Source organism: Centruroides sculpturatus, unplaced genomic scaffold (assembly GCF_000671375.1).
Source record: "Centruroides sculpturatus isolate CEXI.00-Female unplaced genomic scaffold, Cexi_2.0 scaffold404, whole genome shotgun sequence".
Taxonomy (NCBI): domain Eukaryota; kingdom Metazoa; phylum Arthropoda; class Arachnida; order Scorpiones; family Buthidae; genus Centruroides; species Centruroides sculpturatus.
Genome location: NW_019384604.1, coordinates 55,562 through 70,151, shown reverse-complemented (window position 1 = coordinate 70,151; position 14,590 = coordinate 55,562). Strand labels below are relative to the sequence as shown.

Here is a 14,590-nt window from a genome sequence, read left to right as displayed (position 1 = left end):
CTGATTCGATGTACAGTTTGATTGTACTCTACTGTTTTGTCAATAAAACTTGTCATAAATACTGTATTCTGCTGTTTCATCCAGCATACCGACCTCATAGAACGTGCAAAGTGCTGTAGAAACTTTATACGTATCTCATTTCCGGCTGTAGGTTCCTTATATCAAAACATTCAAAATTTTATCCTCTACAATCCCCAAATTTTTAAAACGTCATTCTGATATACCCTGTGTATGTATATACATATATTACAAACTTATTTCATTAGTAAAAGTGCATAGTTGCAAAAGAATTCATTTTTATTGTTTGGGCTACAAACAGTTCAAATCCGCTACTTTTGGAGCACAACCACGCTACTTTTTAACCTTCAGATCTGGCAACACTGTCTGCTACAGCACTCCCACCAGAAACATCACATATCTTTTTTGCTGTTTGTACAGTATTTTTTCTTTACGATAAAAAAAACGAAACAAGTGTCGATAATGCACGTTATTTGCATTCATTTTTGCAATGAGACAAATTAAATGATATTTAAATAATCTTAACGTTTCTTTTTTTTTTGTAACAGACGTGTCTCAAAGTCATTTATCGTCATATTCATTGGTTTGTACAATTCTAATCATTTTCACGTCAATCAGTGTTTCAACTGTCGGCTATCAAAAAATCGCTACGAACTTTCCGAACAACCCAATATAATAAATAGCGCTAACAGAGCGACCATCCTTCTTTCTCAATAGCCTTAACACTCTCAAATCCGACATCGTAATCGAGTGTAATCCTTAAGCTTCTAGCTCTAGCCAGTGATCTGTGGCGACAGTGCTGCCGCATGCTTCTGATGGACCTCCTCTTTTCTTTCCTTCTTTTGGGGTTTATATGGAGGTGGAACTACTCTGACGGCGCCTTCGTTTTACCCTAGATTACCCTAAATTGACGGGGAGGGGGTGCTCAAAATTGTCACGTTGAAAAAATTGTTCTGGAACAACCAAATTTTATCATCAAAGAAGGCAAAAATTATATTGTATTAGATTTTTAAAATTTCAACATAGGTAAAATTTACAAATACAATAAATATATATAGTATTATAAATCTTCATGACAATTTTAAAAAATTTTTAAAGTGCCTATGACAAACTATATTTTAACAATTATTTTAATCTTTCTGTATTTCTTTCTAAATAATAATAATACTAACTTGTATTACTTTTCCTCTGAATTTGCTTCGATTGTCACTTTATTATTGTAAGGGTTTTTCATTACATAACTAGCTGTTACCAGTGGTTTCGCTCGCGCGGATTTTGCAAGCAAACCCTATTTACATTCAATATTTCAACAACCGTAGTAATTGTTATATAACACCTACCGCCGAGAATGATGAGAATTGCCGAGAATCGAACCAACTGTTTTCAATTCGATCAATTTTCTGCAACGTTTACAATCGTTCTATAATAAAACCAATATGCAATAACAAAGTTGAATTTAAAACGGTTCGAACATTTTAAAAATAGAAATAGATAAAAATATTTATAACAATACAGGCATACCTCGACTTACGTCGTTTCGAGTTACGTCGTTCCCGATTATACGTCGCTTGTTAAAAAAGTATATGGAAAAATAAAAATCANAGCATAGAACATTACATTAACACGCAATTAGTCATAGTTTGTTTACTAGATATCTCGTATCAAAATAGAACTGACAATGAGTTATCTTGACTACACTTAAGTAAATTTCCAATAAAATGCCTAAAGGCTCTAAACTTTGCGACACCCCAATCATGGTGCCGCGGCACCCAGTTGAAAAACACTGGTCTGGAGCATATGTTGATCAAACAAAACATAACCTAACTAAAAATGGCTGCCTAAAAGGCATGAAAACAAACAGAGCTTCTGGGCCTTGACACTATGTGGCAGCACAGTAGGAGCATTAGAACCAATGACAACACTATCATTTGTATATCATTGAAATGGCAGTGGCATTTAATTTAAATTCATTCAAAACAGTGATTGTCCTAAAGTTACCGTACTTGTCACAAAGTAACCCCAGTCTACGGTATATTTTGTATTCCTCACTTATAATGTGACATACATTTGTAGTTATTTTTAACTTTTTCTTTTTAATATTATTCATAATTTTTTGTTTTACAACTGAACTAGCACATTTTACTATGATTGGTTGTGATTTAGTGTTAAATGCTTTTCTTTCATTATTGCAGGGTTTGACTCTATAGGCACTCAGTGAAGACGAGTGATTAAAACCATCATCAACAAACAAAAAAATTTTATTTGCTATTTCTATTAAATTTTCATTCTGAAGTGTTGGCACACCAACAATTTCCAAGCTTGAATTGCTTACACTCTGTTCCAGCATACAAAATTGTTCTTTTAAATATTTTAGTTCTGCCTTTGTATGTTTATTCTTTTCCTTTAATTCTGAAATTGTTTTGCCTGCAGCTACATAATTTTTCTCTAAAGCATTAATTCTTTCTTCCATTTTATCAAATTTATTTGTTAAAAATTCTATCGACTTTTGAATTTCTACATTCGTTTCTTCTATATTACCCAACTCCAAATGTATCAGTTTTATTTCATGTAAAATCATTTCAAAATTTTTGGTATCTGTACATATGGGTGACGTTGGAGTGAAAGTTAGATTATATGATGTTCTATCCACATTCTTATTATAATTTTATGAAGTCATAATAATTTGCTCACACTCACCCAATCTGTCGTCTTCTAATTCCTGTGTCCAATTTGCATTATTCTTGACAGTATTCACCAATTTACAGTCTTTGCATTTCCAAGATTTTTTGTAGGACTTACTAAACTTATAAAAATTAGCTGCCTGGATTCCACAGCAATAGAAATGTGCAAATTTAGAACAATTAGAACAAACTAATAAGTCACTTTTCAAAACTTTGTGCTTGCAAAAAGAACAAGCGCTTAAATGACGATTTGCCATAGCTCCACGCCATCTGGTGAGCTATGTAAGAGTAAAGAATAGTAGTAGAATATAATAGTTGTATAAGAGTAAAGAATAATAGAAGAATTATAAAAATTAAAATAAGAACTTCACTAGCAAAGTATAAATAAACATTTAACACAAAGAAACAATCAATCACTAACAGAAACACAGATATTAGAATAAGGGACAAGTTTATTAAGATCATATATAGAAAGTACTATATGGAACTGGAAGCAAAAGTTGGACATCAACAAAACATAAAATTAGATATTTTAAAGCAACAGTAATATGGATTTGGAGAAGAATTCAAAACTTGCAGAGGGGAAAAAATTTTAAAGTAAATAAAAAAAATTGTTTAGTGTTGAAAGAAGAGAAAGGCAAAGTTTGTTAGATAATATATCATGTTACAAATTACTAATTGTTACATGTTATTTGACATTGAAAGTTATATCAGAAAGAGAAAAAAACAATGACATAGAATAAACAATGTAGGAAATTTAATATGCAATATAAGATTTAAAAACTATAAAATAGAATACCAACAAAAGGTTTTGATAAAAAGTTATTGATAAATGTTAGTATAAATTATGAATATTGTTACTGTTTTTTTATATTGACTAACATTTCAACATGCAATGTTATGTGCAACCTTACTCAATGTCATATTTTTTATGAAAGAACTGTCAACCCATTTTCTTGAATACTTCACAAACCAAAGTGATATATTTAGCAGGTACTCACCAGAAGTTCAAATTTCTGTCCTGCGACCAAAGTGGCTCGGGAAGTGATGGTTCCATCCTCTGAATGAATTTTAAATTTTCCATTCTTGTTTCCCTCTATGATTTCATAGGTGACATCTGCATTGGCACCTCTGTCTGCATCTACTGCCAAAACCTAGTAAAAATGTAAAGTACTATATTATTTTTCCGACTTTCCAACGATTAACGACACGACTGTGTGCCGGATATAGCCGTTCCCTAACGGGTACTTTACGCAGATTCGCGTTAGTGTGCCAGGCCTGGACTTTTAGCGTGCACCAAAATTAAATAATGACAAAGTTGTCAATAACAAATAAAATATTTAATTAAAGTTCTAATAATAAACTATATACAAAGTTTAGTAAAATTCAAACAACAATTTATTCAATGAAAATCAATAAGAGTCAAACCCGACAAAACTGAAATCAATCTAGTTTCTACCTTAATTCTATTCCCCTTTGGAATGCAACAAAATCAAAGACTTAATTTATATACAATAGTTCTTATAAATTAAAGATCCTAATCGTCTCCTCAATATACTAGGAACCTATTTCCTCAACTCTCAAGACTTTCTCTCTTCGTCGATCCACAAATCGAATAACTTCAAAATCGCCTTGGAACTATTTGATCCTATCGGACACCTCTCTTTCGTTCACTGCTACAAAGCTCACCAAGCTCGTTGCTATCTGGAGTTCACCTCAGGCATCTTCATTTGAGATTCGGTTTTTATACTGTGAGGTAACGTCACAATTCTGAATGAGATCACTCCCCTCCATTACATACTTATTCGCTAACAATAAATTTTTTTCTACTTGTCTGGCAGCCTATTTTTCCGACAATACTCGCTAACCTTTTACATTATTCTTTTTGCCAAATTTCGGGATGTTTTATTCTTTTAAGGTTTAGCGAATTTAAGTTGTGCTCGTGAGGTCTTCTCCCCCCCTTTTTCTTGGTGCGAACTTACTTTTTCCGCTTGGGAATGCAAGTGTGTGTGAGTTTTTTCTACGGCGCTTTTCTCTCGTTGGTGAGTTGGTTTCTCTTCTATTTTTTTAAGTTTCTAAGGTGAATGGTGAGGAAACCTTCGTCCTAACAAAACATAAGCCCCAAACAAAAATATAATAAAAAGCAAAATAAAAGTAAATAAAAATAATGCTCGGACTTGGTTCCTTACAAAAAGTCAAAAAACACTTTTTTTCTTTGCTATTCAGACTCAGAGTCAAAAAACAATCAGAACATTCACAGTCAAGACCAGAAACAATCATGTGTAAGATAAGCAATGTGTAACTGATTAGGTAATCAATGTTGGAATCAGTGTTCCAGAAAAGATTTTTAGCTTTGAATGTTTAATTTAACAAAATTTTGTTACTTAGACCTAACATCACCATAAACATTAACAAACTTTGTATAAAGGTTTCATTTTATTATTATTTATTTAGTTCATGTTTTTATTTTACTTTATTTGTAACATTTTTTAAAATTTAATCTATGAACCACTCATTAATGACGTTATGCTAAAATTCAACATTTTAACCCCTCTCACAAATGATGTCACACTGGTCATCCCCCAGAAAAACCTTTGGATTATTATGATGTAAATACACTGTACCAATTATGGAATGGATGTTAACATAAAGTGATTTATTTACACTTTTATCAAAATAAAATACTAAATAACAACAGTACAGCAGACTCATTCAACACAGGTGATACATTCTGCATTACAGAAAATCATGTTATCGAGATGTGTATTATCAGACAATTTTATGCAAGTTTAAACCTAGGCCTAGATGTTAAAGAAAAAAATATACACCTCTGGATGATAAAATTAAAACTTTGTATGAGTATATGAGTATTAGTCACAATTTTTTCATTTCTTTATACGAATTCAAGTTATTGGAGAGCACATTATACAGGAGTTCATTGTATTACATTAATCAAAACTTATTTTTGTTATACTTTGCTTGAGAGTTATTTCATTCCCTTGGGTTTGTACGGTGTTCTTCAATTGACACAATGGAGATGTGTCAATTGAATTGACAGAATGTTGGAGATGTGTCATAAGAATGCTTTGTTCTGTCATCGCTACATTATCAATAACCATCTACTCAACACCATCTGCATTACATTTCCAACTAAAGTAAGGCAGTCCTCTACTTTCGTACAATTTGCTATTTCGTACACATTTCATACTTTTAATTTTTACTGATATATAAGGCAAAATGCACATACTTTTATGTAATGATTCTCCCTTTCTCATGAACTATTAGTCACTAGTCCATTTTTGACATTACAGGTTCAGTCACTGAAATAACCAATATAATGAATGAATTAAACTTAGATGTCAACAATGAAGATATTGATGAGTTAATGCAATTTCATTCAGAATCGCTGTCAAATGAAGACTTGATTAAACTACAAGAGATAAATGAAGTACAAAATGAAGAAGAACCTGATAATGAACTCATTGTTAAGATTTTGACAATCAAGAATATGAATGAAGCCTTCATGCATTTTGACAAATTTTCGACCATCATGGAAGAATATAATCCCAATGGAGAGCATATATCTACGAAAGGCAATAGAAAAAGACACAGCATGTTTCAGAATTCTTTATCAAGAAAAGAGTACAATTTAACTATCTCTTGACAAATTTATAAAGAAAACACCAGATTCTCTAAATTTTCTTTTCCTTTGGTAACATTCTGAAAATAAACTGGAATTTTTCAAAACATTCAATAAACATTTTTAATAAATCTAATGTAGTAATTGTTTAACTTGTAAATAGATTAGTGTGCTTAGTCATAGTTCTACGTCCTGACAAAAACTTAAGTTCTATTTGTATACAAAATTATCTTGTTTAACTCAACCGATCTTACAAACAATGATGATCTAGTATGACTTCATAGCAACAGCACAACAATTTCATAATGTTATTTATCTTAACATTTATTTGACTTCAGACTTGTAAAACATGAACTAATGAGTCATTTGTAATATATAAAAAGGCTTGCCAGATTTTTACGATGTCAAACCAGAACATGCAACAGAAGTACCCCTTACCCCTATTACGATTCAACATACTTAAATTTCATGCAACATAAGATTCGATAATTATGACAAAAAAACTACACACAAAAATAGTCAATCACTAACTGACTCAAGGCACATGGTATCTTGTCTTAGCTGTTAGAGATGGATGGCTACTACCTTCCATCTCTAACAGCAAAGACAGCAAAGAGGTGTGTTGGAGTAGGAAGGAGGAACTGACAGTAGTGCTGGCTCTGGATATCAAGATCAAGCCACACTAAAGACACCTTTCTTGGCTCATGTTTCTGAAAGTTGCTCCTCTGTATTTCCAATTAATTTATTAATACAAATTTTTGGTACCTTTCTGCTAACTGGAACAAACTAACTAATTGGCCAGGATGCTGGGACATCCCTTCCCCATGAGACATGACATTATTGTACAGTGCCTATCTCTGGAACACCGTAGGACTAGGCATTCAATTCTAAAAAGTGCAACAGCCAAAGACAAACTGTAAAAAAGTTCAAAGATGTTTCTCACTTATTAAAAAGATTTTGTTGCCTTAATTTAGTAATACAGTACTTTTATTTTTATTTTTATTACAACTTTGGAATAATATTGCTAAAAAAATTTTAATATGTTTTTTTCAAAATATAACAGATATTACAGTAAAACTTCTCTAACTCAAAGCTCCAAGTGAAAAGAAAAACTTTTACATACAATCCAAGTTAGAGAACAATAGAGTGAAAAAAGTGCCAATTCTAAATACATTTGTATTTTTACCTTTCTTGCATTATGTAAAGAATCTTTGATAGTTTTTTTTTGCTTGTGTAATGCCTTTTAGCAGAATGTTCAATGTAACTAATGGAATAAACAGTTTTTCAAATACATCTTGTTAAGATGAAGCGAGAGGTTTTCTTGCTTTGGACTAGAGCATTGTCTGAAAATTGGTGTTGGAGAATAGATACAACTAATTGTATGAAAATTTCATGGAAATTCAATAATTAAGATCAATTTGGACAGAATAAATATTACAATTTGAATGGGGAAGTTGAAAATAACATAAATCAGTGTCATGGAACCACAAAAATTTTGACTTGGAGAAAATTTGAGTTAAGAAATTCAAGTTGGAGATGTTAATTAAATCTGTATGCTATTCCATTGAGACCTACCAAGTGCTTTGTTTTCTTTGAGTTACAGATGTTTGAGTTAGAGAAGTTTTACTGTATTTATAATAAAAACATGTTACGTGTGTGGCTTCATATAGACATATGGCATGCAGCCACACACTTTTTATGTATTTTTTTTCTTGCATTATTCCCATTCTTTGTTCTTTCTCCATTCTAGAACTTTTAATCTTAATTCTTCTTTCTTGGAAGTGAGGGTCACTTCCTGGAATAGTCAGTTAAGATGAGTTAACAGTGCCCAAGGGAAAACAAGGCAAAATGTCATTTTTTGAGCTAGTGCCTGAAAGATAGAGGACAAACCAAAGTCAAGAGTGCAAAACCATCCATTACCAGAGTATACAGGTGAAATTGTAACTTTGAGAGCAAATCTTTGAAATTGCTGGGACAAAGTGTGAGGAAGAGTGGCATTTACTCAGAAGAGTTTCACTCATGTCAAGTCCTAGGCAAGAGAACTTTTCTAGCAATGTGCTCATAATCTGGTATCAAACTTGACTAGTTGAGATTTTCTACTAAGTAACCAACAACTTAGTGATAATAGACCTCAAGAACTGAGAGACAAAAGAAAGTGTTTATGGTACAAGAAGTTCCACATAGCCTCTCAAGACAACAAAAACCGAAAGATGTCTGCAGGACCCAGTACCTTTGTTCTACCTCTCTCATACTGGGGTTATTATGGAGGTTATTGCATAGTCGTTTATCCTCCAGAGCCATCTATAGGTTTTTGCTTGACCATACAAAATTACTCATGAAGAGCCAGGAGAAATGCCTTCAGGAAGTCTTTTCAGGGTAACTGTTTAGGCATTATAGACATGGAGAAAACCCAGAAAACTCCACGTGGCCAGCCTGCAGGTTGCCACAAAAAAATTTGAAAGGTACCAAATTTTAAAGTTAAAAAGTACCAAATAAAAATGGCAAGATTGCAGATGTGAATGATGCTGTTGGGACTTTAACAGAGCTGTAAAGCATGCCCATAGGAGCAAAAACATAAAAGGAACCATACCTCTAAATGTGACCTTTTGCAAGATCAAAATCAGCCTAAAGCCTACTTCCAGGTGCTACAGTAAGTCACAATGCATGCTCTGCTAAGCCTATCATGTGTTTAACAGTCAGTACAGCATGGTGATCAGACATTCTAACAATATTTATCAGCAAAGAATAAAGAAAAGTCCAACACCTAATCCTTTGCAAGATATTTGCCTCCAAATATGGAACCCAATGAAAGGAGTTTCGGTTGCCATCTGGTTTGCAGATGTCACACTTACAAGCAAGTTAGATTATAGGGACTGAGATCAGTGTCTACAACAAATAATAAATGCATTAACTTCTACTGATCGAAAACATTTTATACCTTGAACCAGTACTCCTGCCTATTCTCCAAGTTCCATAACATCAAAGTAAACAAATGTGAGTCTTGATCAACGCTCCGCATGCAGTTATGCACTTTGATGCTAGCTATTGCTCACTCCTCAGCACCTCGGTGGGGGCAGGCCCCCATACCCTTCTGAAACTATATAACATCAAGTACACCACAGTCAAGTGGGCTACTCAAAGCCAGTATAGTACGGTGGGCTAAATAGTTAAGTGCGATAGTCTTAGCAGATTATGTGCGACTGATTTTAGGGAGCTATATGTCAAAAAGAATCACATTTAGCAGTATGGCTCCTTTGACTTTTTTGCTCCTTTGGGCATGGTCTATAGCTCTGTTGAAGTGCCACCAGCATCATTTACATCTGCAATTGTACCAAGCATTCTTTGAATTAAATGCTCAGATGGCTGCCAAGAATTGCTATCAGCCCTTAACAATAGACTTTTGGTGTGTATATCATTAGCTTTTCTTTTTTATCATTCATTTTAGTGAACTGTAAGATGGCCTTGAAGGAATATTTACGAGTATTCTAAAATTAATGAAAAACTATATTTTGCCAAAGATAACAACTGAAAGTTAACATTTCAAGGCAGCAACACATGCTTGCATAATTAGTGCTGCCAACAGTTTTTGATCAAGTTGCCAATTTAGCTAATTTTTTTGCTAGATTTAGTGGATTTATGAATAATCTATCTGGGAAAATTATCTAAATTATAATGGCCCAGCTATTTTTATAATACTATCTAGCTATAAAAAATTCAAACAAGTTTAATGAAAACAATATAATTTGAATATTTTTATTAAAATGTCTAGCTATAAATTTGAATTTTGAGTTAGCACCACCATTTTTGATTTGGTTTTTAATTGAAAACAATTGAAAATTCATAAATTACTTTTTCAGAAACTTCAAAAAGAACCAAATTTTAGTATTTTTCAAATATTTTTTTAAAAAGTACTGTTTTTTGTTATAGTACTCTGTTACTTAGAATTGCTAATAGTATCAAAACTGGCATGTTTGTAACAGTTGTGGCAACATTGCCAGCCTGTTCTGGCAAGATGTGAACACACAACTGAACTACCAGTGTTCAGGGAATGGAACCGCTTGGTCTCTTTGTTCTGTCCTATCCTCCATTTTTACTATTTCTTGCCTCCTATCTTCAATTTCCCATATTAGTTGTAAGTTTAGTTTTTAAAGATTAGTTATAAGAATTTTAATTTTGTAAAAAAATTTTTTTTTCTTTCTTTCTGTTCTACAAGTTAAAAATATTGCAATTTGGTGTGTTATGATTGTGTATAAAATTTTGTAGTTGTTATGCCAGTGATCAGGTTTCAAGTACTGCCAGAGTAATTGTCCTAGAGTTGTCATCCTCTACTGTACCTGTTATTAATACACCATAGATAAATAAAATAAGATTTTTTTTCCTTGTATCTACTGCATGTTTGGTTTGTTGCATATTTGCTTTAGTGGGCCAAAGAAAACCCTTTCTTATCTCACACATTTAGCCTAAATCTTTGCATTTCACAAACAAAACATAAGTTATCAATTGGTCAGTTATTATATTTAAATGGCCATCCTAAGTTTGAAACTATTTACAAAAACCATTAAATACCACAAGATAGATTATCCAAAACTAACCGGACAAGAGTAATCCACCCTTGCCAATTAATTTGACCATAAACAAAGCAACAAGTGAGGAGATAGAGAGGCTTCTTACTTGGCAAAGAAGGGCATCGTCCGAAGACTTTTTTTCTAGCGCATGGCAGTGGTACTTGGGCACCAGGAACTCGGGTTGGTTGTCATTCCGGTCGACTACCTCCACCACCAGTCTCGTTACAGAAGACAGAGGGGGCTTACCACCATCTTCCACTTTTATCTGTGAAAAAGCAAATTGCAGGTAAACAACAGCACCTGATCAAAAACTGAGAGTATTTGTAAGATTTTATCCCAGGGGCAAAATATATACAACTCACTAAAACCATATTCTTAAACAGAGTTGTTTGTACTTACACTATCTTCATCTAGCCCATAAATGGCAAACAATAATAACAAGCAAAAACTCCAACTACTATATAAAGCACAGTCTTCCGAAAGTGCAATTCCTACAATCAATTAGACAAACCCTCTTCAAGAATAAGAACCATACCTACTTTGGTGTAAAAACTAATAAAACAAACTTACTATCTCAAAAAACATTTGTGTTATAAAATTGCCATTTGACTAACAGGAATTGGAAAAAAGAAATAAAGTGTATTTCATCAATCATAGAGAAAACTGCTCTCCCGACTCTTTTCCTCATTAAGAGTGCTTTGATTTGATAGGGAACGCTGTTGGTTAGCGTTCTTACCAAGGTCGTACCCAGCAAGGGGCAGGGAGGGGCAGCTGCACCTCCCTAGAAGAAAAATTAGTGTAGTAATTGACACACAGACACATAGCACAGACGTATCAATTTAGTATCAGTTTGAATAATGAATATTGTGACTAGACTAGACCCATCCACGGTGAAATCTCACTTTCCCTCCCCACTTCCTCAAAACTAATACAAGTTGCCCCCCTCTAGTTTAGATCCTGGTATGTCGCCAATTCTTACACTAACTAACTGCAGGGATTACAGCAGCGTTACAGAGTCAGAGTTGGTAAAATTCTTTCAACTCTGAACTCAAATTTTATTATTAGTAAAATGCAAAGTACAAAAAATATTTTTAATTAGTATCTAAAAAAATTTGTTAGAAAATTTACATATCAAAAGGATATTCCAAATTATAGCCCAATTATTTATGGCAGTTGTCGACATCTATTTGCTATACTTCAGGTTTTGGTCAGTATTTATATTTGTAAAAGGATATTTGTCCATAAAGGCCATTTTGCACGAAAATTTTATGCATACTGCAAGCAATGGCTTCTATACTTTCAAAAAATAGCTTTTATAATTTAAACGACTATATTCACATAGTAACCATCCAGTCGGAACCACCATCTTCAATCAAAAACAACGCCAATACAAATACGAGCAGATCACAATCAAAACAGCCGTGACGACGCACCATTCCAGGCACGATCCACAGTAACTACTAGTACAAAACAGTCAGTACATGCCATAATCACGGATGCTTCGTCATGTGGCAATGTGTAATAATTAAGACTCTGGCCTTTACACCAAAACCGAAACTAAAATAAAAAATAAAATCAAAATTAATTAATTAAAATTAAAATTAAATCAATTAAAAAATAAATGAAATCAATCAAAAATTACAACAATTGCAAAAAAGTTTAAAAGTTCTTTCGAAATTGTCAAATTGCAAATTCAATTTTCAAACAGAATTTATTTGTTTGTGGCAGTGACAGAACATTTTGCTTTTAATATATATACCAATATAATAGTTATATTTTTAATAAAATCTCATAACAGCCAGGAAACTTAAGCAACTTGTTGCTGGATTTTTTATAATAATGTCATTAGTTATAACTTACTCATCTAGTTGATAAGCTGTAACATCAACAAAATGATTACTGATACATCCCATTTATATCCTATGTAATGATAATGTATATTTTATCAATTAATACTTTAAGAGATTAAATTTACGTATATTCAAGCATGGATGACACTTATAGGAAACAAAACACAGCTGTTTCAGATTAGTGACTAAGGCTGTCACCAGACAGTGCATGATTGCAGCTATTCCAGGCATAATCCACTAATTCGAAAAAAGTAAACGTTGGTGCTAATGCAATCATTATGGAAATTTTAATTTCACTGCAGTGAAAGCAGCGTAAGAGATAAAAACAGTAGGTAGCTGACACAGAGAGATGTCTGTGGCACTTAAAGTTTTGTACACTTGGTTTAACAGAATCCGTTAAGTTATATCTTGGTTAATTAAAAATGGCTTTTGATACCTCCTGACGATGGCGATAATATATTTCGTCCGGTCAATGGCGTAAACAAGATTGATTCTTTTCGCAAACAAAGCTTTCCTTCATATTGGTTTGTTTGGAAAGTTCATAGCGATTTTTAAAAAAAATAAAAGAAACTGTTTTAAAACTAAAAATATACTTTTATTCCATTACATATGTGCCATTGTTTTTAATGATGCGTTGCCATCTATGGGGGCTTCAAGATACCCTCTTCATAGAACTTTCCAGTTTTTCCCGCGAAAAACTGATCCACGTGGTTTTTGCAAGCTGACAAAGTGTCAAAGTTTTTATCATGAAAGGAATTTTGCAGAGAACGGAACAAATAGTAGTCTGACGGGGCAAGGTCAGGTGAGTATGGAGGTTGAGGTAAAACATCCCAGCCTAGTTCCAATAATTTTTGGTGTGTTCATAACGACGTGTGCAGCCTGGCATTATCTTGGCGAAACACAATGCCTTTTCTATTGGCCAGTTCCGGCCGTTTTTCTTTAATTGCCGCGTTCAGTTTATCTAATTGGGAACAATACTTATCAGAATCAATTGTTTGATTCTGTAGAAGCAGCTCTTAGCACAGGATTCCTTTCCAATCCCACCAGACTGTGAGCATGACCTTCTTTGGAGGAAGACTGGTCTTTGGAGTTTTTAATGGTGGTTTATTTTTCTTACCCCACGATTGTTTTCGGCCGATGTTGTTATAAACGATCCACTTTTCATCACCCGTCACTAAACGCTTCGGAAAAGGGTCATTTTCATTTAATCTTTCAAGAGAATCACAAATGGAAATGCAATCCAGTAAGTTCTTTTCCGTTAAGTCGTGAGGTATCTAAACGTCGTAACGATTCACATATCCGAGCTTCTGTACATGTTGGAATACGGTACTGTTTGATGACTTCGCTACGTCTGCAATTTCTCGAGTTGTATAATGAGGGTTTTCATCCAATAACGCTTTGATCCGCTCCTCTTCAATAACGGGAGGTCTTCCCGAGCAAGGAGCATCTTCAAGGCCGAAATTACTCGCTTTAAATTTTGCAAACCACTTTTGAACAGTTGATTCTGCTACCAGTGATGCCAGATTGGGCTACAAGTAGCGGATTGGGCTACTTTTTAAGTGCCCTCGCTACAAAAATTTCAAATTGGGCGACACGCTACTTTTTGGGCTAGTGATAATTATCTTCAGGCTACAAATCTTAAAAATACGCTACTTTTTTATTTTCATATATAAAATCGCAAAACACTTATTGTATTATACAAAAGTAATAAAGTTTTATTTAATTTCATTACACTTAAGTATATAAATAAAGTTGCAACGTTTAACAAAGATTAAGATACTTTGCTTCCGTTTTCCATCAGTCGTTCGCTCCAGTAGACAATCCACAACTTCACAA

General features: G+C 33.3%; 1 protein-coding gene across 2 annotated transcripts in view; it reads right to left on the bottom strand.

Moving 5' to 3' along the window:
- Positions 1 to 14,590, bottom strand: part of LOC111625115 (fat-like cadherin-related tumor suppressor homolog) — a 104,097-nt gene that overhangs the window by 40,521 nt on the left and 48,986 nt on the right. For both annotated transcript variants that reach the window (XR_002756685.1, XM_023368151.1), the window contains exons 5-6: positions 11,011 to 11,169; positions 3,701 to 3,853 (exon numbers count right to left, since the gene is read on the bottom strand). Coding sequence is in view for 1 of the 2 variants with exons in the window: in XM_023368151.1 (XP_023223919.1) it covers positions 3,701 to 3,853; positions 11,011 to 11,169 (312 nt within the window). In the remaining variant the exon portion in view is untranslated. The remainder of the gene's footprint in view (positions 1 to 3,700; positions 3,854 to 11,010; positions 11,170 to 14,590) is intronic.